The sequence below is a fragment of the Bos indicus genome, chromosome 10, assembly GCF_029378745.1.
Source record: "Bos indicus isolate NIAB-ARS_2022 breed Sahiwal x Tharparkar chromosome 10, NIAB-ARS_B.indTharparkar_mat_pri_1.0, whole genome shotgun sequence".
NCBI classification, from domain to species: Eukaryota; Metazoa; Chordata; class Mammalia; order Artiodactyla; family Bovidae; genus Bos; species Bos indicus.
This window is the reverse complement of record NC_091769.1, coordinates 87,866,148-87,890,602: the sequence shown is the minus strand read 5'-3', so window position 1 is coordinate 87,890,602 and position 24,455 is coordinate 87,866,148. Positions and strand designations below refer to the sequence as shown.

General features: G+C 47.3%; 2 protein-coding genes across 6 annotated transcripts in view; one reads left to right on the top strand and one right to left on the bottom strand.

Annotated features, from left to right (window-relative positions):
- Positions 1 to 3,890, bottom strand: part of LRRC74A (leucine rich repeat containing 74A) — a 31,003-nt gene extending 27,113 nt beyond the window's left edge. Inside the window, exons 1-2 of the mRNA XM_070797902.1 lie at positions 3,429 to 3,890; positions 1,808 to 1,936 (exon numbers count right to left, since the gene is read on the bottom strand). Coding sequence (XP_070654003.1) covers positions 1,808 to 1,936; positions 3,429 to 3,465 — 166 coding nt within the window. The 5' untranslated portion in view covers positions 3,466 to 3,890. The remainder of the gene's footprint in view (positions 1 to 1,807; positions 1,937 to 3,428) is intronic.
- ANGEL1 (angel homolog 1) overlaps positions 1 to 24,455 on the top strand; it is a 67,652-nt gene that overhangs the window by 27,126 nt on the left and 16,071 nt on the right. The window contains exons 1-4 of one of the 5 annotated variants that reach the window (XM_070797900.1): positions 3,960 to 4,074; positions 17,500 to 17,614; positions 21,978 to 22,556; positions 23,941 to 24,167. In XM_070797900.1, coding sequence (XP_070654001.1) covers positions 17,512 to 17,614; positions 21,978 to 22,556; positions 23,941 to 24,167 — 909 coding nt within the window. In that variant the 5' untranslated portion in view covers positions 3,960 to 4,074; positions 17,500 to 17,511. Of the gene's footprint in view, positions 1 to 3,959; positions 4,075 to 4,294; positions 4,405 to 17,499; positions 17,615 to 18,539; positions 18,669 to 21,977; positions 22,557 to 23,940; positions 24,168 to 24,455 lie in introns of those variants that run through there. The other 4 variants (XM_019969296.2, XM_070797899.1, XM_019969297.2 and 1 more) reach the window with 4 other exon arrangements.

Genomic DNA, 24,455 nt, shown 5'->3' with positions numbered 1-24,455 from the left:
GTTGATTTTATAGGCACAGCTACAAATTGGCCTTCTTTTCCAGATGATTGTAGACCAGGGGGTTTTTCGAGCTTCAGCACTATGGACATTTTGAATTGGATCATTCTCTTCTGTGAGGGACTGTTATGTGCAATGTAAAATATTTAGCAGGATGCTTTTCTTCATATATTTCTTTTTGGCTATGCCATGCAACTTGCGGGATCTTTCCCAACCGGGGATCGAACCCTGGTCAGGGAGCGTGGAGTCTTAACCACTGGACCACCAGGGAAATCCCTGAGCAAGATTCTTGGTCTCTACCCGTGAGATTCAAGTAGCATCTGCCCCCTCACCCCACCTCCAGTTTGCCAAGTGGCCCTTGGGGTGCAAAATAGCCTGTTGTACAGAAAGAGCAGAAGTAACATCCGTCTTCTCTCGCTTCTGTTGCCTCTCCACCAGCTTGCTATTCCTGCCCAGGCTCCTGTCTCGGGCCATCATGGGAGACTTCCTGCACCATCCTCAGTATCTCAGCACCGCTGCTGGGGCGCTAGAAACTGGAGGAGCTGAGCCCTGAGTTTCCATACAACACAGAACTGTGGGGCCCAGATTCAGTCCTTAGAGGTTCCTGTTTGCCCAAGCAGGATAGGTAACCCCCAGCTTTGTCCTTGGAACTCACTCTGTTTGCAGTCCGCTGACCACTTCTAGCTGTATTCACTTTAGTTATATTTTCGAGGCCGTTTGCGATAGTCTTATCACTTGCCAGCCATGGGTGTGGGGAGGGGGAAAGAGATAGAAGCCGGAAACTGGGATACAACCTCCATTGTTTCTATCTGACACCCCTCTGACCTTGTAAAATTGGGTGTTGCAATCAGCGTCAGCAGCAACCTTGAAGTGGTAAAGAAGTTAGAAAAGGGACAGCAGGATTCCCGGGGGGTGGCAGGAGGAGGTCTGTGTCGAGGGTGAGGTTGCAGGTTGACTATGAGGGGGAGGTGACCGCGCAGGGGAGCCACACAGCTGAATTCAGCAGAACAGCCTCGCCCATGTGTCTGCAGCTACTGATCACACTGCACCCCCCCAGCTCCAGAACACAGGAGAGGAAGGGGTTCAGTCTGGGGAGTCTAAGGCCAGTGCATCAGGCGGGGCCAGCATTGCTCTGGCTCTGCTTCCTGTGTCCTTTTTTCGCACCTCCTTCCTTGAGGGGACCGGAAGGGAGGAAAGGGTGGAGGTGACGTTTGCAATAACCCTCAGCCAGAGCCCCCTCCCCTTGCCCAGACACGCTTGGATTTGTTGAAGGAAAATATGGGGCCCTCGACCGGGGGTAACAAGAACTCTCCTGTGAGAAGAGGAAAGTCGCCAGCATGCCAGATGGGCCCCAAATCCTCCAGGGGCCCCTGGGATATGGCATACGGAGGGCAGATGGACCAGGTGGGGTGAACATGGAGTCAGCAGACGCTGGCAGACTTCTCGGCCACTGGCACAGTCTTTCTAAACCTCAGTTTCCTCCCCTATAAAAGGCAGGTAAATAATGCCTACCTCCTGGAACTGGTACAAAGGTGGTATAGAGGCCACTTGTGGAAACATTCAGAAAACCGGAAGCCCCTGCCCTTTTATTGGTCCAGCTTTCGACAAGCTGATGCAATGGGCATGGGGTAGCGGCGACCGCCACCCCCAGGCCGGTGTCGAGGAGGGTGAGGGATAACACGGAGCACAGCCACATTCCCTCCACAGCATGTCCCTCCAGGCAGACCCTGGGTCGACAGCAGGGACCGATTTCTGCAGCTTCTGAGCAGGCAGGCGAGCCACTCCTCGCCTCTCAAAGGCCTACACTCACCTTCGATCTCAAGATCTGTCTCTGAGCTCTCCCGGGCTGGTTTCTCTTTCTCAACAGCCACGGGGGCTTCAGCCTCACAGTAGAGTGTTTCGTTACTGCTCTGCAGTGCAGACACACTGTCGCTCTCATCTGGAAGAAAAACTCAGCTCCTTAGTTCTGGAAACAAAAGCCATCAACCGGCCTTTCCCATGGAGGCCGGAACTGGCGTTCCTGCCCCTCTGTTTCACTAGTCAACGACCTGGGTCTTGGCTGCAGCCACTGACCCCAGCCTTATATGGCTCAAGTGTGCCCTCAGCCCTCTTGGGGGGCCCTCACCCTATGAGCCCTCCCTTCGCTGACACCGGGCAGCCTCCTGTGCTAACTGCCCTCCGTGTTTCCAGGAGGCTTGCCCCTGTCCCAGCCCCTGGGTTGGGCCAGCCTTGGATGTCGACTACTTGCTTCCTCTTTTCCTTCTTTGTGGCTTGGGTGGGGTTCAGGGTCTGCTCTACTCGTTCAGAGAAAGGACATGTACGGATGCAGAGGCTTCCTCATTGGCAGGCACAGAGGGCAAGGGGCAGGGCAGGTGCCTTGGGTCAAATGTAAAATAAAATGGAACAGAAGCAGTCTCAGGGAACCAGAGGGCTAACTTGATTCCTAAGGATTTGACCTAAAGCTTCTCTTCCTTCCAATCCAAATTTATGACCATGCAGAAGGAAGAGCTTGCCACTCTCCCTGGGTTGAGGGGTTGAGACTAATTGCTATGATTAAATACATGAGTCCTGGGATTTCCTCACACCAGGCCCCTGCACTTGCTAGATGGGACTTTTCTGTCACTGGGCCTCTGATCTGGAACCAGTCCTGGGCTCCTTCCTACAAGCCACACACAAAGGTAGGGCTAGTCATGCCATGTCAGCAGGATGCAAAGGTCTAGGGAAGCCAGGTTGCACCACCAGGTGCCCTGTCAGAACTCAACCAATCTACTCTTTTAGGTGGGCTGAGCATTAGGGGTCGCAAGTTTTGGCCAGCCAGGTTCTAAGAGAGTAGGGTTCCAAATAAGCTCAATGGAGATCTGGGTCTTTCTCAGCCCATGTCCACAGACCCAAGCTCCAACATTTATTTCCCAGTCTGTAAGTCAAGGTCTGTGTGACAAGGGGTAGAAATATTAATAGCAGTGGTCTGACACTTAGAAGACATACAGCAGCTTAGCCATCAAACATAGCCATCGAAAAGTGATGGTGTCCTAATTTCTTCATTACACAATGTTGGAATTCCATCCAACCAGTGGAATGTTGCTAACTGTTGAACTGGCTATCCAGAAAAAAAGAAAACCCTGATTTGTTAGCCAATGTAGTGATGTAAATATTCCCAACATGGCAGATTCCCAACTACCAACATGATATTAACCAGCTCACAGAATGAAAATTAAAGTCATCCAGAGCTGGTATGAGCTAGTTCTAGCCCAGCATTGCATGAAACTCTCTCGCTCCCTGTTTGGCCAGCCCTGCAGTCATCACACATTATCCCAAATCTATAGGGTCCCAGGAGAAGAGGGAAGAGGGCTTCTGGGTCTGCACGGTCACTAGGCATTACACTTGAGGCAGCCGGAAGGGCCTGAGTGGTGAGACATGGGACGAATTTTCACCTTTTGTCTCAGGCTCAAGAGGTTCGTCATTGTCCATGGTGCCAGGGCCCTCTCGGGGGCTGCTGCCAGCTTCTTGCCACCCTTCTTCTGCTTCCCTAAGAAGCTACCGGTCCATCCAGCTCTGTCTCAAAATTTATGTACTCTGCCCTCACCCAGACAGATCTTAGGCAGGGATCGTAGTTATCGTTCCATCCCAGCAAGCCCTGGGGAGAGTGGGGTTTGGTGGGATGTGCCTGGATTTGACCCCAACTCTGTCTGGGAGAGGGAGCTACTTCCTAGGATCATCAGGGAGAGAGATATAGCTCTATTCCTGGGAGCCCTGTTGAAAGGATGCCCACCACCTGCAACTTTATGACTTAGGACCCACTTTCATTTCATCTTCAGCATTCCATGACCTCATGCAGTCATTGTGATCCATGTGGGTAGACCTGGTAACAGCGAGCCTCCCACCTCTTGGTGACCCTGGCAGTCATCTTTTATGTCCACTGGGGCCAAGCCCAGGCTTGGTTGTAAGTGTGCAGGTGTGGGGAGGTGCCTCTCAGTGGAGTTGTATTTCCCTCTGAGTCAGGACCAAACCCAAGCCCCTTAAAAAAGTGACCGTGAAGAGCCACCGCCATGTTCTTCTCTCAAGGTGGTTGTGCTTCAGGTACGAAATATTTCAGTGATGGGTGAGGTCAGTTTTCTTCTTCTCAGTTCTTCTTGCTTTTTTCTTTCCCCCTTGGGAGAGTATCCTCAACCTTGGAGCAGAAGATCAAAAGCAAAGCACGACAAACATATGTTCTATCACTACAATTGGGTGCAGCCAAAGCACTGTTCAAACTGCTGGGCTGCCTAACTTGAAACCATTCAACCATCATTCCCATGCCTGGCTGTTTTCACATGCCTTGGAGTTGAAGCTCACTTGCGTTTTACTGTCAAGAGAATCTGGAGGCGTGTTTGTTCCTTCTTGATAAACTATCAGCACATCAACGGGCAGGTCAGTGACTGGAGGGCTTGGGGATGTGAGAATCCCTCTTTGCCACTCAGAAGAATGATGAAGATCTGGGGATGCATGTAGGGAAAACATAGTTAGAACCTTGAATCAAAAGAAATATGTAAATCTGAGACATGACTCATTCCTCCAGGCATTCATTCTGAAAATTTATGGAGCATCTGTTACATACAAGGCACTAAGATAAGCACCACAGTGGGGAGGGGAATGCAGACATGATTAAGACTTGGGTCTTCCAGCGCGTGTATAATACAAGATAGAAATCAACAGGGCCTCTCCTAGGTTGTGAGGGTCCTGGGCAAATACTTTTAGCAGAGCTTCTGTTCAAATAAACAACTTGAGTCATCCTAAATCAGCATGACAACATTTCTAGCGGTCCAATCTCCTGTGGTTCTGTGAAAGAAACTGAACAGGCCAGAAGAAATGGGCACCTCCTAGGATAACTTGGTAGGCATGAGTCCAGAAGACCCTAGGGATATGTGGTCAACCCCCATACTGGAGCAGAGGATAAGAAAGTGAGGTATTTCTCTCTTAAAAGAGAAAAATGGTGACCAGAAAGTACTTAGATCCTGGTCTAAGTTCTGGGTGCTCTGCCTGAACGGTGCCATGTGGTCTAAGGTACCACAGGTGAATTAGAAAATTTGAAGGAAGGCATCTCAAATAGCAACTGAACAGAGACACCACTTATCTGACTCTAAAGGTAGTACTGGCAATTGATAAAGGTTGTGCTGGGGGGCATCATGGCCTCACAAAGAGTGATGCTGGAATGGGGTCAGAGGTTTACAAGTGGATTCAGGGGTTTTGCCTAATATATGTATACAGATAGATGGATATGAATATAGACATGTGTTATGCCGAGATTATTATACGTACATATATTTTCTAACTTTACGCACTGGAAGGGACCAGAAGCAGAGACAGCTTAGCAGTGACGAGCATGCCAGTGCCCAGATCTAGGTTTCTATTTTCCTCGGAAAGGTGGGTAATTTCTGTGGTGCCAGCAAAGAAGGAAGGGATCAAAAACAAAAGTAAAAAAAAAGGGGCATGTAGAAAGCGCACAGGAGCCAACCTGAACGAGCTCCCATAGCCAGAATTGGAATTTGAAGAGCAAAATAAATGATAGTATTGTGCTGTGACCCAAAGGATAAAATAAACATCTACAAGCCCATATTATTCATGGGCTCTGAGCAAACAGAGGGGAGGGAAAGGGCACTGGGTGAGTCAAGTTGTCATTCAAAGCAGCTGTATCATTTTGAATTCCCACAAGGAATATATGAGCATCAGTTGCTTCAAATTTGCACCAATACTTGATATTGCCAGTTTTGCTTTTGAGTGTCATTCTAAGAAGTGTGTAGTGGTATTTCACGGTGGTTTTCATTTGCATTTCCTTAATGACTAATGACGTGGAGCATCCTTTCATATGTTTATTGGCCATTCCTTTATCTTCTTGCCATTTGTTCAGATCTTTCGCCCATTTAAGATTGGACTGTTTAATTTTTCATTGAGTGTCAATGTGTTCTAGATATAAGTGCTTTGTCAGAAACGCGATTTGCAAATATTTTTTCTCTCAGTCTGTGGTTTAGTTTCTTACTCTTAACAGTGTCTTTCACAGAGTATACAAATTTTAATTTTGATGAAGTCAAATCGTATCAAAATTATCAATTTTTTTCTTTTATGGATCATGCTTTCAGTGTCATATCTAAACTCTCTACCTAGCTCAAGTTCAAGTAGATTTTTTCCTGTTTCCTGTTATTAGTTTTATAGTTTTAGCTTTTACATTTAGGCCTATGATTCATTAATTTTTTTATCATGATAAAATATACTAACATAAAATTTGCCATTTTAACACTTCTAAGTGTACAATCCAGAGACATTAATTTTACTTACAATGTTTCATAACCATCACCACTATCCATTTCCAGAACTTTTTCTATGATCCATTTTGAGTTAATCTTTAGATAAGGTGTGAAGTATACAATATACATATAAATGCATGCGGATGTTACATGTCCCAGCACTATTTGTTGAAAAGCCTGTTCTTTTTCCATTTATTGGAGAATTTTTTTTAACCAAAAAAACCCTGTTTATTTTGTATTGGCATATCATTTCAGTTCAGTTCAGTCACTCAGTTGTGTCCAACTTTTTTCGACTCCATGAATAGCAGCATGCCAGGCCTCCCTGTCCATCACCAACTCCTGAAGTTCACTCAGACTCACGTCCATCAAGTCAGTGATGCCATCCAGCCATCTCATCCTCTGCCATCCCCTTCTCCTCCTGCCCCCAATCCCTCCCAGCATCAGAGTCTTTTCCAGTGAGTCAACTCTTCGCATGAGGTGGCCAAAGTACTGGAGTTTCAGCTTTAGCATCATTCCTTCCAAAGAACACCCAGGGCTGATCTCCTTTAAAATGGACTGGTTGGATCTCTTTGCAGTCCAAGGGACTCTCAAGAGTCTTCTCCAACACCACAGTCCAAAAGCATCAATTCTTCAGCGCTCAGCTTTCTTCACAGTCCAACTCTCACATCCATACATAACTACTGGAAAAACCATAGCCTTGACTAGATGGACCTTTGTTGGCAAAGTAATGTCTCTGCTTTTCAATATGCTATCTAGGTTGGTCATACTTTTCTTCCAAGGAGTAAGCATCTTTTAATTTCATGGCTGCAGTCACCATCTGCAGTGATTTTGGAGCCCAAAAAGATAAAGTCTGACACTGTTTCCACTGTTTCCCCATCTATTTGCCATGAAGTGATGGGACCGGATGCCATGATCTTCGTTTGCTGAATGTTGAGCTTTAAGCCAACTTTTTCACTCTCCTCTTTCACATTCATCAAGAGGCTTTTTAGTTCCTCTTCACTTTCTGCCATAAGGGTGGTGTCATCTGCATATCTGAGGTTATTGATACTTCTCCCGGCAATCTTGATTCCAGCTTGTTCTTCTTCCAGCCCAGTGTTTCTCATGGTGTACTCTGCATATAAGTTAAATAAGCAAGGTGACAATATACAGCCTTGACTTACTCCTTTTCCTATTTGGAACCAGTCTGTTGTTCAATGTCCAGTTCTAACTGTTGCTTCCTGACCTGCATACAGGTTTCTCAAGAGGCAGGTCAGGTGGTCTGGTATTTCCATCTCTTTCAGAATTTTCTACAGTTTATTGTGATCCACACAGTCAAAGGCTTTGGCATAGTCAATAAAGCAGAAATAGATGTTTTTCTGGAACTCTCTTGCTTTTTCCATGATCCAGCGGATGTTGGCAATTTGATCTCTGGTTCCTCTGCCTTTTCTAAAACCAGCTTGCACATCAGGAAGTTCACAGTTCACATGTTGCTGAAGCCTGGCTTGGAGAATTTTGAGCATTACTTTACTAGCGTGTGAGATGAGTGCAATTGTGCGGTAGTTTGAGCATTCTTTGGCATTGCCTTTCTTTGGGATTGGAATGAAAACGGACCTTTTCCAGTCCTGTGGCCACTGCTGAGTTTTCCAAATTTTCTGGCATATTGAGTGCAGCACTTTCACAGTATCATCTTTCAGGATTTGGAATAGATCAACTGGAATTCTATCACCTCCACTAGCTTTGTTCATAGTGATGCTTTCTAAGGCCCACTTGACTTCACATTCCAGGATGTCTGGCTCTAGGTCAGTGATCACACCATCATGATTATCTGGGTCATGAAGATCTTTTTTGTACAGTTCTTCTGCGTATTCCTGCCACCTCTTCTTAATATCTTCTGCTTCTGTTAGGTCCATACCATTTCTGTCCTTTATTGAGCCCATCTTTGCATGAAATCTTCCCTTGGTATCTCTAATTTTCTTGAAGAGATCTCTAGTCTTTCCCATTTTGTTGTTTTCCTCTTTATTTGCATTGGTCGCTGAGGAAGGCTTTCTTATCTCTCCTTGCTCTTCTTTGGAACTCTACATTCAGATGCTTATATCTTTCCTTTTCTCCTTTGCTTTTCACTTCTCTTCTTTTCATAGCTATTTGTAAGGCCTCCTCAGCCATTTTGCTTTTTTGCATTTCTTTTCCATGGGGACGGTCTTGATCCCTGTCTCCTGTATAATGTCACGAACCTCATTTCATAGTTCATCAGGCACTCTATCTATCAGATCTAGTCCCTTAAATCTATTTCTCACTTCCACTGTATAATCATAAGGGATTTGATTTAGGTCATACCCTGAATGGTCTAGTGGTTTCCCCCACTTTCTTCAATTTAAGTCTGAATTTGGCAATAAGGAGTTTATGATCTGAGCCACAGTCAGCTCCTGGTCCTGTTTTTGTTGACTGTATAGATCTTCTCCATCTTTGGCTGCAAAGAATATAATCAATCTGATTTCGGTGTTGACCATCTGGTGATGTCCATGTGTAGAGTCTTCTCTTGTGTTATTGGAAGAGGGTGTTTGCTATGACCAGTGCATTTTCTTGGCAAAACTCTATTAGTCTTTGCCCTGCTTCATTCCGTATTCCAAGGCCAAATTTGCCTGTTACTCCAGGTGTTTCTTGACTTCCTACTTTTGCATTCCAGTCCCCTATAATGAAAAGGACATCTTTTTTGGGTGTTAGTTCTAAAAGGTCTTGTAGGTCTTTATAGAACCGTTCAACTTCAGCTTCTTCAGCATTACTGGTATTGGCGTATAGCCAGTTAATAATGTGATGGTTTCAGATGGACAGCAAAGGGACTCAGTCATGCATATACATGTATCCATTTTCCCCCAAGCTCCCTCCCATCTAGGATTCCACTGAGCAGAGTTCCACGTGCTATACAGTAGGTCCTTGTTGGTTATCTTTTAAATATAGCCGTGTGTACATGTCCACCCCAAACTCCCTAACTATTCCTCCCCTCAATCCTTTCCAACCCCGGCAAGGATTTATTATCTTTACACCACTGTCAAAAATCAATTGACAAACCAAAACCACATAATCAGCATCTAACCAGAATGTACTTTAAGCTACTAGTTTGTGAGATAAGCCGCTATGGTGCTGGGAGGTGGGTCTAAGGCACTCAGTGGGTAGGCAGTAAACTGGGTCTACAGTCAATCCACAGAGTAGGGCAAGAGAGACAGTCTCTGGGGAGAGGGAACTGTGATTTTGATCGAAAATGAGTCAACAAGAAAGCCACCCAGAGCAAGGTATGGCCAAATACTAAGGGAAGGACTGTTCTCTTCTTTATTGCCAATATTCATGTTACGATCTATTCGTTAGTGGGGATCATGGCGGAGGGACCCTTTACTATCCCATAACCATTTATACTACCCTTATAAATACTGGTAATGTTCTACGGTCCTTATATGTGTTTCAATTTTTCACTCAGTTGTGTCCGACTCTTTGTGACCCCCTGAACTATACAGTCCATGGAATTCCTCCAGGCCAGAATACTGGAGTGGGTAGCCTTTCCCTTCTCCAGGGGATCTTCCCAACCCAGGGATTGAACCCAGGTCTCCCGCATTGCAGGCAGATTCTTTACCAGCTGAGCCAAGAGGGAAGTCCCCTTCATGTACAAACACATTCAAATTCTCTAACAGCTATTATAAGGTGCTATTTTTATTCCCATTTTATAGATGAGGAAACAGCACAGAGAGGTTAAGTTACTGGCTCAAGGTCACACAGCTAGAGCTGGGATATAAGTGAATTCAGTCTGGCTGCTGCCTCTCTACACTGACCCTCTTGCCGTTCCTTGAACAAGACAAGGTTGTCCCCCACTCAAGGCAGCTGCTGTTCATGGTTCAGAGGAGGGTCTGTGCTCAGGTTATGTATTTCAAGAGTTGGCAAATTAAAGTCTGAGGACCCAGTCTGGTCCATTGCTTGTTTTTGTAATAAAGTTCTGTTGAACACAGCTGTGATCACTCGCTTAGGTATTTCTGTGCCTGTTTTCATGCTACAATGGTGAAGTCAAGCAGTTACTACAGAAATCCACGGCCGGCAAAACCAAAAACATTTTCTATCTGGTCCTTTAGGAAAAAGTTTGCTGTTGTGTTTGATGACTGTTAGTATGGGATAACTACCGAAGGTCCTAATATTCCGTAGGAAGGAGTGGAGAGCCAAGGGTCAAGGATAGCAGTCAGAAATCATGTAAGGAGGCAGGAGGAGGAAGCAGAAGCACAGAAAGAAACAGAGCCTTCATTATTAGGTGTAATAATATCCAGTTTTATGTAAGGGTTGGTTTTCTTTAAATGGCAACTGCAAATCAAATTGGATTTCAAGTATGTGGGAGACTCTGAAAGAAAGGCACTTTCAGAGTTATTTTTTAAAGCAAATAAACTTTTGCAAAATACATAGAAGTTCCCCATTATGTGTCTACTTCTGCAAGTTTGGGTTTTATTATGCTTGATTTCCTTAAGAACTGGAGCTCTTCAGAAAGAAGGATTTCTTATTAATTAATTATTAATGAATGAATGTGTTGAATATCTTGGTACTGAATATCTGTCTGTCTTCTTTGGAGAAATGTCTGTTTAGGTCTTTTTCCCATTTTTGGATTGGGTTGTCTGTTTTTCTCGTATTGGGTTGTGTAAGCTGCTCGTATATTTTGGAAATTAATCCTTTGTCAGCTGTTTCATTTGCTATTATTTTCTCCCATGCTGAGGGTTGTCTTTTTACCTTGTTTATGGTTTCCTTTGCTCTGCAGTCTTTTTGTTTGTTTTTACCATGTTATACTTTTAAAAAAATTATTTCTTTTTAATTGAAGGATAATCGCTGGGCGATGGGGATAGAGTGGGGAACCTTGTGAAGGATACAGTATACTGAGAGGTACTGATGAGTAAGCAGACAGTGACAGTCTGGAACCCAGAGTAAGCGAGGATGTTTCAGAAACAAATAAGGAGGGCTGCGGTCCAGATGTGGGCAGTCATGAGTCTGTAGGCAGGTGGGTGTTAGAGACCTGGAAATGCTTTCTTGAAGAAGGAAGGTCTAGGCTGAAACTTGAAGGTCTGTCAGGCAGTAATTAGGTGAAGGCAGAGGGCAGGGTAGGCCCGGTAGGGAAGGAGAGGTATATATGGCTGAGAAAAAAGCATGTAAAAGTCTCTACAGCAAGTTACAGTCTCCAGCAAGGCTGGAGTGTGATTCTCCCTGCAGATGAATTGTGGTGGGAAGGAAGAGCTAAGAGGAGATGGGAGGTGAGTGGAGGGCAGTAATGAAGGGTCTTTAGTGCTATGCTATGGAGTTTGACTGTATTTTGAGGACAGTGAGGGTTTGCAAACAATTTTTGGTTTTGGCCGTGCTGGGTGGCATGTGACATCTTAGTTCCCAGACCAGGGGTTGAACTTGCACCCCCTGCACTGGAAGCACAGTCTTCACCACTGGATCACCAGAGAGATCCTCCAAAGAGGGTTTTTTAAATTATTTATTTGGCTGCGTCGGGTCTTAGCTGCAGCCATGAGACGTTTGCTGCAGCGCTCAGGTCCTTTTACTGCAGCGCACAGACTCCCTAGTTGTGGCCTGAGTGGTCCAGAGGGCGCGGGTTCAGTAACTGCAGCACGTGGACTTCTTAGCTCCACGGCAGGTGGGATCCTAGCTCCCCAACCAGAGATCAAACCCAAGTCCCCAGTATTGGAATTGCGGAGTCTTTTTGTTTGTTTGTTTGTTTGACCATGTTAGACTTAAAAAAACTTATTTTTTAATTGAAGGATCATTGCTTTATAGAATTTTGTTGTTTTCTGTCAAACATCAGGATGAATCAGCCATAGGTATACATATGTCCCCTCCCTCTTGAACCTGCCTCCCATGTCCCTCCCCATTCCACCCCTCTAGGTTGACACAGAGACCCTGTTTAAGTTCCCTGAGACATACAGCAAATTCCCATTGGCTATCTATTTTACATATGGTAATGTACATTTCCATGTTACTCTTTCCATACATCTCACCCGCTTCTCTCCTGTCCCTGTGTCCGTAAGTTTGTTCTCTATGTCTGTTTCTCCATTCAATTCAGTCAATCAGTCGTGTCCAACTCTTTGCGACCCCATGGACTGCAGCACACCAGGCTTCCCTGTCCATCACCAACTTCCAGAGCCTGCTCAAACTCAAGTCCATCGAGTCAGTGATGCCATCCCACCATCTTATCCTCTGTCATCCCCTTCTCCTCCTGGCTTCAATCTTTCCCAGCATCAGTGTCTTTTCCAGTGAGTCAATTCTTCACATCAAGTGGCCAAAGTATTGGAGCTACAGCTTCAGCATCAGTCCTTCCAATGAATATTCAGGACTGATTTTCTTTAGGATGGACTGGTTGGATCTCCTTGCAGTCCAAGGGGTTCTCACGAGTCTTCTCCAACACCACAGTTCATCTGTTGATGGACATTAATCTGTCGATGGACATTAGGTTGCTTCCATGTTCTAGCTATTGTAAATAGTGCTGCAATGAACATTGGGGTGCATGTGTCTTTTTCAATTTTGGTTTCCTCAGGGTATATGCCTAGGAATGGGATTGCTGGGTCATAGGGTGGTTTTATTCCTAGTTTTTTAAGGAATCTCCATGTCATCTTCCACAGTGGCTGTATCAATTTACATTGCCACCAACAGGGCAAGAGAGTTCCCTTTTCTCCACACCCTCTCCAGGATTTATTATTTGTAGACTTTTTGATGATGGCCATTTTGACCAGTGTGAGGTGATATCTCATTGTAGTTTTGATTTGCATTTCTCTAACAATGAGTGATGTTGAGTATCTTTTCATGTGTTTGTTACCCATCTGTATGTCTTTTTTTTTTTTTTGACTTTTTAAAAAATTTATTTTATTTTTTAACTTTACAATATTGTATTGGTTTTGCCATATATCAACATGAATCCACCACAGGTATACACGCGTTCCCCATCCTGAACCCTCCTCCCCCATCTGTATGTCTTCTTTGGAGAAATGTCCGTTTAGGTCTTTTCCCCACTTTTTGATTGGGTTGTTTGTTTTTCAGGTATTGGGTTGTATGAGCTGCTTGTATATTTTGGAAATTAATCCTTTGTCAGCTGTTGCATTTGCTATTATTTTCTCCCATTCTGAGGGCTGTCTTTTCACCTTGTTTATAGTTTCCTTTGCTGCGCAGAAACTTTTAAGTTTAATCAGGTCCCACTTGTTTACTTTTGTTTTTATTTCCATTACTCTAGGATGTGGGTCATAGAGGATCTTTGCTTTGTGTCATTGAGTGTTCTGCCTATGTTTTCCTCTAAGAGTTTTATAGTTTCTGGTCTTACATTTAGATCTTTAATCCATTTTGAGTTTCTCTTTGTGTATGGTGTTAGGAAGTGTTCTAATTTCTTCTTTTACACGCAGCTGTCCAGTTTTCCCAGCACCACTTATTGAAGAGGCTATCTTTGCCTCCCTGTATATTCTTGCCTTCTTTGTCAAAAATACAGTACCCATAGGTGTGTGGGCTTATTTCTGGGTTTTCTATCTTGTTCCATTGGTCTATATTTCTGTTTTTGTGCCAGTACCATACTGTCTTGATGACTGTAGCTTTGTAGCATAATTTGAAGTCAGGAAGGTTGATTCCTCCAGCTCAATTCTTCTTTTTCAAGACTCCTTTGGGGAAGCTTGGAGTCTTACTCACCGGACTGCCAGGGAAGTCCTGCAAAGAGTTTTTTTTTTTTTTTTAATCAATTTATTTTTAAATTGAAGGATAACTGCTTTACAGAATTTTGCTGTTTCCTGTCAAACCTAGCAGGGTGACCTGACAAGATTTGCATGGGGAGAAAGATTGTTCCAGTCACAGTGTGGAAAGTGGACGGAGGGTAGGAGAAGGGCCCACAGCAGTTAGAAGTGACTGCAGGGACAGAGAAGACTAACTAAATATATATAAAGAAGGCCAAACCACCTGGGCTTGGGGACAGAACAGATACAAGAGTAAAAGAGGGGAAGAAAAAGCAGGAGGCCAGGATAACTTGATAAATGTGCAGAGGACGGAAGAGGTAGGGCGGCAGAGCTGGGGGGTGGTGGGGAAGGCAGTGAGCGCAACTTTGTGTGCGGTGGGTCTTTGAGGTGCATCTGGGACTTCCATTGGAGGGGTCTACAGGAGAAGGATTTAGGAGTCTGTGGCCCAAGAAAAGGGTTACAATGTAGATATGTGGGTTATGTGATGCCATCTGAAGCTGCTGCAGTGATGAAAATTTCACAGAGGCATTTTAAAGAAGAGAGAGGCCAAGGATAAAATCCTAGAAACACCCTCATTGAAAGGTGGGTGTTCAGAGGAACAGAAAGAAGAGGTGCTAGGACAAAACGCCCACAGAGTTGGAAGGAAAGTAAGAATGTTACAGAAACCCGAGGAAAGAGACTCTTGTAAGTAGGGGGAGTTATGCAAATTTATAGAGTTTTCAAGAAATAATGACACACGAAGAGTGTCCTTTGAATTTATCCATGAGGAACGTATCGGGGACTTTGGTGGGGAGTCAGCGGAGTGCTGAGGGTGGAAGCTACAGCTCAGTGAAACCAAGATGAATGAGGGCTGAGGAAGGAGACTGGAGCAGGCAAGTTCTTTCAAGAAGCTTGGCTGTGACGGAGATGTGGGGAGATGGGGGAATGGCTGGAGGGGGACATGGGCTGAGGGAATGTCTCATAATACAGGAGTTATCTGAGCATGATTACATGTTGATGGGGCTTCCCTGGTGGCTCAGATGGTAACAAGTCTGCCTGCAGTGCGGGAGACCCAGGTTCGATCCCTAGGTCAGGAAGATCCCCTGAAGAAGGAAATGGCAACCCACTCCAGTATTCTTGCCTGGAAAATCCCATGGTTGGAGGAGCCTGGCAGGCTAGAGTCCATGGGGTCGCAAAGAGTCGGACACAACTGAGCGACTTGACTTCACGTGTTGATGGGCAAGAGTTGGGAAAGGAAAGGAGAGGGATGAGCAGAAGGAGCACAGTCTCTGAGGAAGCAAGAGTTGGGGGGTGGGTGGGAGCCCAAGACGGTGGAGCGGTCAGCACCGTGCTAGGAGGGAAAGAGGAAAAGTTGGTGATTGATGCCGGCCTGCGTGTTGGTGCGGCAACCAGGAACAGAGTGTTCACTGAGTGATTCTGTTTTTTCCTCTCAAGTTGGTAGGGAGATGATCTTCAAAGCAGGAAGGGAAGCAACAGAACAGCAAGTCTGAAAAGAATGGCCATTGTGGAAATAGGAGGGAGAGCCCTAGGGAAGAACACAGGATGGCTGCGGGGAGGTTACAGGCTAAAGTGAGGCTGCAGACCAGCGCACCAACAGCTCTGCTTTGTGCCATTGGTAATTATATTCCCTGGCACTCGGCAGCCCAGGTGTAAGAGCCAAGAAGGAGAATATGGTTTAACTTACCTAGGCAGGTGTTGTCAAAGAACAGAGGGTAAGACTGTGGATAGCAGGAAGTGACTTTTAAAATGGCTCACGGGTTCGATGGAGTTAAAGAACAGATGTTGCAGGGGTGAAAGTGAGAGAGGCAGAAAGCCGTGAGGTGATCCATGAAAGCGGGGGGTGTGAATTTTATGATTTCAGAGGTGGAGCGGTATCCGATGATGGTACATCAAGGGTGTTTGGAGTATGGTGGAAATGAGGTCACCAGGAGGTGGTGACAGTGAGCTTTTCAGATTTGGGGTGGTTTACCCACATTGATGATAGGAGGACTTTGAGGTAAGGGCAGACTGTGAGTCCGGGTCTAGAGTTTTTGGTGAAAGAGAAGTGGGCCTCCTGAGGTCAAGAAAAGACTGGGGTGAAGCTTTGATGAGTGCTTGGTACATTGCTGATGAATATATTGAGTGCACAAATCAGGGAAAGCATGAATGAATGAATGCATCAACTCAGACCGATCTGGCACATTCTTCCAGAAGAATGTTACTAGGAGTATACGGTTACTAGGGGCTTCTGTATCCTTGAACTATTCAGTGGGTGAGACAGATGTCTATCATTGCCTGCACTATAATCACAGTTGGGAATGAATTGTGGTCCCTTGTTCAGAATATTTCTGACATGAGGCTGCAAATGGTGTAGATGATACTTGTAATTTACCTTTGACTGGGGAGGTCTGAGGCTGCACTTTTCCCGATCAAGTCTCCTTGGATCTGCAATTATGGCTTGCTTAGCAATGCTACATTATAGTTTGGAAGACCCTCATTTCTGCCCAGAATTGTGGAAGATGACACTAACGTTAGCAGTAGCCATAGCTGTTTTTGGCCAAAGTTCAAAAGGATATATTTAATAATAAACACTGAGAACTTACCCTGTGTTGGGCAATGTGAGGAAACTGAGGCTTCAAGAAGTTAGGTAATTCCTCAAACAGAGTCAGAGCCATGATCTGAATTGAGGTGGTTGCACTCTGAAGCTTGTGATGCTTTCCAACACAGCTGACTATGGATCAGGAAAAAAATGAAGCCAGCCTCACTTAATTGACTTAAGGAAAAGTCTCTGAAAGAACCTGGCATCAGTTGGCCTGACACATTTTGCCCACATGTACATTGAATAGCCCAGCTGAGGGTAGGTCCTGTAGCAGAGAACATGTATTAGGATAACTTGGTGAGTGTTTAAGGGCCCTGTATCTGACCTGTTAAGTCACAGCCCTGGGATAAGAGCTTTAGGAAGTTGTATTTTAAAAATATTTGCAAGGGCTAAGGGAACCATAACTTAGTCTCCAGATATGGCTTCCCAGGTGGCTCAGTGGTAAAGAAACTGCCTGCAATGCAGGAGACCCAGGTTCCATCCGTGGGTCGGGAAGATCCCCTGGAGAAGAGAATGGCAACCCACTTCAGTATTCTTGCCTGGAGAATTCCATGGAGAGAGGAGCCTGGTGGGCTCTAGTCCATGGGGTTGCAAAAAGTTGGACACGGCTGAGCCACTAAATACACACACACACACACACAGAGTCTCCAGATAAGTGCCTTGATTTAGGATCTGATTTGGAACTTATTGGGACAAAATGGAAGGACATGCAAGGAAGGTTTATTTAAGCACATATTAAGGAAGTCAATCTGATTTGGGGGGCTCCTTAGGTAGTTATGTGCTAGTTCCTAAGAGGCTTCCCAATCTTCAGGTTACCCCAGTGGCCTCTGCTTCATCCCTGGAGAAGGTAAGAGTAGGATTGCAGGAAGGCACACGCCGCCTCTAGAGCTAAGGGGCCAGGGTGGGAAGGCCACTGGTACTGACTCCTCCTTCCTCCTTCCAGCCTTGCAGTGTTATGATGTACCCAGCTGGTCCTGGATCTGGTGACTCTCCAGAGGGCTTCCCGGAACAACCAAGGCGCCAGTCCCAAACCGGAAATCGCACGGCTCAGACACTGGGTACTGAAACTGGGGATACTGAACGGTCGCTCCTTCTTTACAGTGTGGTCGGGCAGGCGATGGATGGAGAGTGGGAAAGGGGAAGACAGGATTAAAGAGGTCTGGGTAGCACAGAGCTGGTGGAAGAACTGGCCTTATTTTAGTGACACATATTTTGTTCTGTCAACAAGGTTTAGGGACTAGATAAACTAGGTTTATCTAGTCCCTACTATGTGCCTGGCATTGTCACAGACACCCGGAGGAAAATGAACCAACCAACCAGATTGGTCCGGTTGCCTTTGTGGAGGGTTCACCACCTCCCTTTTTGGCTCCCTTACCAGTGGGACACTCCCTTTCTTCCAAATTACTGGGGAAAGGGCCCCTTTGGAACAGGATGAGGCAGGAGACAAAATCGTATGTGCTGAAGCAAGGAATGGACTCCATGTGTGACCTAAATCTGAGCTGAGGAAGAGAGTTAAGAAGAGGAGAAAAATGAGGAAGAGTTTTCTGTCTCCAATGTAAGCAGAGAAGGGCAAGATCACAAAAGTCATGCTGGGTGAGACCTTAAAGAGACAGTCTAGCCCCTCATTTTACAGACGTGGTAACCGATGGAAGGAATGGTTAGGTGGCGCACCCAAGGTGGACACTCAGTCAGGTGGCAGAAGTGGGAATAAAACCGTGGACTAGTAATAACACTACGGGGGCTGCAAGGAGGGGTTTAATGTCAAATGCCGGAGCACCAGCTGCCGCCGCCGCCGCCGCCGCCGGGAGCCAGGACCTGCCGGCTCCGCTCGGTTGCCTTGGGAACTGGCTCCCAATCTTGGCCCTGCACGCCCAATAAAGTTGTTGTTGAGGCGCAGCGGGGTCACATGAGCAAGGCCGGGGAGGCGGGGCGCGGAGCCGGAGAGGCGGGGTGGGCCCGGGGGCGGGGCGGATCCGGGGGCGGGGCTAGTGGAGGGAGACTGGCTCGCCGCGGCGGAAAGAAGGGGCGGCGGGCGCGGGCGGCCGGCCATGATTGCGTCGTGTCTGTGTTACCTGCTGCTGCCGGCCGCGCGCCTTTTCCGCGCCCTCTCAGGTACCGGCCCCGCGTCCTGAAGGGCGGGTGCCAAGCCTCCAGGCCTGCCTTGGCAGGGCCTCCGCGGGGTCTTGGGCGGCGTGCGTTGCGCGGCCGGCCTCACGACCGGCTTATCCTGGACTCCGTGAGGCCCAGGCCTGGCCGGCGACCCTCGTGGGCCGCACCCCCCACCGACCTTCTCACGCCGGTGGCCTGGAGGCGTCGGGCCACAGTTACAACGTGGAGGCGGCTGGGGGAGGGGCGGGAGCCCCCCTCTCCCCCACTTCTGGCCCCGCGGGCGCGGAGAGGCGCCGGGGCCCGCTGAGTCACTTCTCGGGGGGTCAGGGAGGGTTGGCCCCCTTGGGGGCCCAGGCGAGTGCCCGAATTCTCCGTGGACAGGCGCCCTTCGGCCTTTTAAGGGTCTGTGTACTGAAGACCTGGACTTGCCTTGCCTTCCCCTGGGTCGACTCCACAGTCGCCTTTCCCAGCTGCCTCTCTGCGGAGTCGTTGGTTGCAAAACAACAGAATCCAGAGACACGTTGAAACCTCATCTTTGAAGCCATTGTTCCGTGCGCTTAGACATGTCGTGGGTGGAGGCAGTGCTCAGCGGCGGCCTGGAGAAGAGTTACTGTTTAACTTTGCCAGGGTTTGCCCGCGCACCCCATCCCTGGCCTTTGACTTTTCCGAGGTTCTTAAGAGACCATCCGTTCCTCTCGGAGATCGCACAGAACTCCTGGACTTCTCTCTGGCATTTTAGGGGACAGGACAGACTAAGAAGGAGTTTTAGAATAGAGTAATTTCTATTTCTTAGAAATAGGTCCAGCTTTGTGCATTCTGTGCTTTTGTGTGTGTGTGTGATTTCTGTTCATATTTCATATAAAACACTTAAAGTATGTACATGCATGTTTGTATCTGCCCACTAGAATGCAAGCTCCAGGAAGGCAGGGCTGTCTGTTCTGCTCACTGTTATCTACTGCTAACATACTACCCAGACTATAGTAGGCACTCAATTCAGGAATCCGAGAATGTCTTGTGTACGCATACATACTCCTTAGAAATGAGGAACTCCACAGAAGCCATTGCTTTCAGAGGGACCATCTCATATTCCTCTAACCATGTTGCTGCTGTTTCTTGAGCTTTGCCAGCGTTCATAATGGCAGCCTCAGTGACCTATACTTAGTGAGCTCTAGTCCAGAGGTTTCTTGACCAATAGCCAGAGTTTTGGCCGCCCTCCCACCCATAGGTGTGGGCCTCCCCCCATTCATAGGTACACACCTATTAAAGTAGTCCCATTTGTATTTGTGCATTTGGCTTCTACAGATTTTCTATTTTTAATAAAAGAATTCTGCTGAAAGACACAAACCACCACCAATCAAAACCTGCTAAATTTGAAAACTAGTAACCTCACACACATAAATCAAAGAACTTCTGCCATTTGGTGTAAATAGAGGATGTTTCAAAGGGCAGTGAATTAGCGAGTCCCTGAGACTAAAGCCAGCAACCAGGCACATGGGTGTAAAGTGGGGTCTCCCACTCTGAGTACTGTTGACATTTGATGGTTCCTGGGGAGCTGCCGCTCTCACTGCAGGATGCTCACAGTCTCTCTGTCCTATAACCACTAGATGCCAGCAGCGTCCCCACAGCTGGGGCGACCGCTGTTTCTCCAGACAACGTGGAAATGTTCTCTGAGGGCAGAATCACCCTTGGTTGAAAACCACTTTGAGGTTTGAGGGACCTATATCCACACAGGCCATAAATAAGAGTGTCTTTCAACATTTGAACCATTTTGAAGTTTTTCTTGCCTTAAAAAAAGGAACTTATGAAATGTGCCTCCAGTGATGGAGGGACATCATCCATGTCACTTGGATGATATAAACAAGTCACCTAGTGTGTGTTGGTTGGGGGACGTTTTGTTTGCACCACAGCACTGTGCTTGGATTTTTGGGGCTTCTAATTTTAGAGTTTTTCCCACCTACTTTCTTTTGCCTGTTGACTGTCATTGTGGCTGCTGTAGCAGAGAGGTGGCAGCTGTCTCTTGCTGTGAGTTGTTGGCACCTTCTGATTGCAGCCTGTAGAGCGCTATGGAATGGGAAAGCTGATAATGGTATTTGTGAAGATTTATGAGTAGAGTAAATAGCTTTGGGAAGAGGACCGCAGGCCTTTGCTAAAAGGTAGATTGTCCAGATTTTGAGACACCCTTTTTGTCTACTTCCTATTGGAATGCATTCATAGACGGGGAAATTTATAGAACTAGAAAAGCTCTTGGGGATTATCCAATTCACAGTTCCCTCGTCCTCATTTTGCAGTCAAGAGTAAGTCCATCTCACTAGGGGCATTGTCTAAGGTCACACAGCTTTGTTCATTTCAGTGCTGGGCCACAACCCACAGTTATGATTATGGTCAAGTGCTGGTTCCAGGGAGAAGGCAATGGCAACCCACTCCAGTACTCTTGCCTGGAAAATCCCATGGACAGAGGAGCCTGGTAGGCTGCAGTCCATGGGGTTGCGAAGAGTCGGACATGACTTAGCGACTTCACTTTCACTTTTCTGCATTGGAGAAGGAAATGGCAACCCACTCCAGTGTTCTTGCCTGGAGAATCCCAGGGACGGGGGAGCCTGGTGGGCTGCCGTCTATGGGGTTGCACAGAGTCGGACACGACTGAAGCGACTTAGCAGCAGCAGTAGCAGCAGCTGGTTCCAGTGTCATGTGGCTCTTAGAACCAGAGAGTTGAAGTTAATAGGATTCTTAACCTCCAGACAAAAGGAGTGTGGTTATATGTGATCATCTCTGTTCTCGAGTATATGGGATAGCCATTCTTATCATTCACGCACAGAGTATTTATCAGATCCCTACCATGTAAATTACTTTTAAAGTACTTTTAAAATACTTTTAAAGTACTTAGAACAGTGCCTGACACATAGTAAGCACTTGGCTCTGGTGATGATTATGTTCCAGACCCTAAAACGGGCAGGTTCAGTGATGATACAACAATGAGCACGGTGGATATAATTCTTGTTTGTATGGGACTTATTGGCTTTCCCGTGGCTCAGTGGTAAAGAATCTGCCCGCAGTGCAGGAGACCAAGGTTCAAGCCCTGGGTCGGGAAGATCCCCTGGAGGAGGGCGTGGCAACCCACTCCAGTATTCCTGCCTGGAGAATCCCATGGACAGAGGAGCCTGGCAGGCTATGGTCCATAGGGTCACAAAGAGTCGGACACGACTGAAGCGACTGAGCACGCACGCACGTGAGACTTACGTCAGAAGTTGAGAGAGGAGTGTGAGTTGAATGATGCCATCATCTTGTAACATGGTATTTTGGCTTTCTTTTTAGATGCTTTCTTCACATGTCGGAAAAATGTCCTCCTGGCGAAGAGCTCGTCCTCCCAGGTAGAAGGCAACTTTGCCATGGCCCCTCGGGGCCCCGACCAGGAGGAGTGTGAGGGCCTGCTGCAGCAGTGGAGGGAAGAAGGGTCGAGCCAGGTGCTGTCAACTGTGAGCGACGGTCCCCTTGTAGATAAGGGACTCGCCGAGAGCAGCCTGGCCCTCCTGATGGATAATCCCGGAGAACAGGATGCTGCTCCGGAGGACACGTGGTCCAGCAGGCAGCTGAGTGACCTGCGGGCAGCGGAGAACCTGGAGGAGCCTTTTCCCGAGGTGCTAGGAGAGGAGGAGCCGCTGCCGGAGGTCGAGGGCCCAATGTGGGCAGCAGTGCCTGTGCAGACCGGCCGCCAGTACACAGATTGTGCTGTCCTCCCTATGGGTGCGCTGGCCACAGAGCAGTGGGACGAGGACCCCGCGGTGGTGGCCTGGAGCATCGCACCGGAGCCTGTGCCCCAGGAAGAGGCTCCCGTCTGGCCCTTTGAGGGTCTGGGGCAGCTGCAGCCTCCCCCAGTGGAAATCCCGTATCACGGTGAGTCTTGACAGCCGGTTGAGTGAGCTGGGGTAGCGGTCGTCTCGGAGGTGGGCAAAGCCGTTGCTAAAGAGAAGGCCCTTTTTTGTGGAGCTCTGCTGCCACATTTTGGTTTTCTGAGACTTGCAGCGACAAAACCAGAGGGGCCTTAGAGGTCATTTCTTCTAGCCCTGTGGCCTTTTGAGATGAAGTCATCAAGGCTCGGAGAGGTGGCAGGACATGCTGAAAGTCACGTAGCTAGGTAGTGGTAGAACTGAAAGCAGACCCCAGTTCTCATTCTCTGTGTTATTGATTCTCTGGAGGAACCTGGGGTAGGGGTGGAGAGCTCTCAGGGACTCCGCTCTGTGCCCCAAACAGGATAACTCCATTTTTATCTGTGTTACGTATTGGGCTTCCGTTAAAATTTGGAGAATGAGGGCTGTGCCTCACATAGGTTTGCAATCCACTCTACAGCTAGCTCCCTGCTCCAGAGGATATAGGGGACACATTACAGTTTCTGGTTCTATAGGCCCTTCTAGGTGTAGAGGTCAGAAAACAGCCAAGGCTGAGATTACTCTAGAAATGTCTTTAATCTCAGATGACTGTTAAGCGCATTCATCTGAGTGATTCCCCGGAGACCCATGGCTTTATCAAAAGTGAGGAATTGCTGGCCATGTTTAGTGAACTTTCAGTTCAGTTCAGTTCAGTCGCTCAGTTGTGTCCGACTCTTTGCAACCCCATGAATTGCAGCACACCAGGCCTCACTGTCCATCACCAACTCCCGGAGTTCATTCAGACTCACGTCCATCAAGTCAGTGATGCCATCCAGCCATCTCATTCTCTGTCGTCCCCTTCTCCTCCTGCCCCCAATCCCTCCCAGCATCAGAGTCTTTTCCAATGAGTCAACTCTTCGCATGAGGTGGCCAAAGTACTGGAGTTTCAGCTTTAGCATCATTCCTTCCAATGAACACCCAGTGCTGATCTTCAGAATGGACTGGTTGGATCTCCTTGTAGTCCAAGGGACTCTCAAGAGTCTTCTCCAACACCACAGTTCAAAAGCATCAATTCTTTGGCTCTCAGCTTTCTTCACAGTCCAACTCTCATATCCATACATGACCACTGGAAAAACCATAGCCTTGACTTTAGTGTACTAAATACCAGGTATTATGCCAGGTACTAGGGATACAGTGGTGAACAAGCCAAGATCATCTCTGGCTTTGTGGAGCTTACTCTGGTCTGAGGCTGTCCTTAGAGTGTTGTTCAGATCACCACAGAAAGGGATGGATTACAGGGAAAATGAGAAAGGGAACTTTGTCACAGTATCAGAGGGCCAGGAGTAGAGATGGTAGGCCCTGTGGATAGCATGGACTCAACCACGGACCTCTTCTTCCCAACCCCTTTGCAGAAATCTTGTGGCGAGAATGGGAGGATTTCTCCACTCAGCCAGATGTTCAGGGCCTGGAGGCAGGGGATGGCCCTCAGTTCCAGTTCACTCTGATGTCCTATAATATCCTGGCCCAGGACCTAATGCAGCAGAGCTCCGAGCTCTATCTGCATTGCCACCCAGACATCCTGAACTGGAGCTATCGCTTTGCGAATCTCATGCAGGAATTCCAGCACTGGGACCCGGACGTAAGCGAAGGCGGGCGGGGAGGGTGGGGTGGATGGGGGTGTGCCATCTTGCATTTGCTCCGGACCCTGGCTGTTTCCCTGTGCCCTTAGAAAAATGAGTTCACCCACAGTTGTTCATGTGATTGGAGCCCGGCTTAGGATGGGAGCTTGCTGCCCGGTGTCAATGAGTTTTGGACAGATACTAAGACGCCTCTCCATAGGTACACCCTCGCTAGTGCCTTTGTGCAGGGAGGAAGACTTGAGGGATTCAAGGAGCAGGAAAATCCACCTTCACTCGGGGCCTGTTCT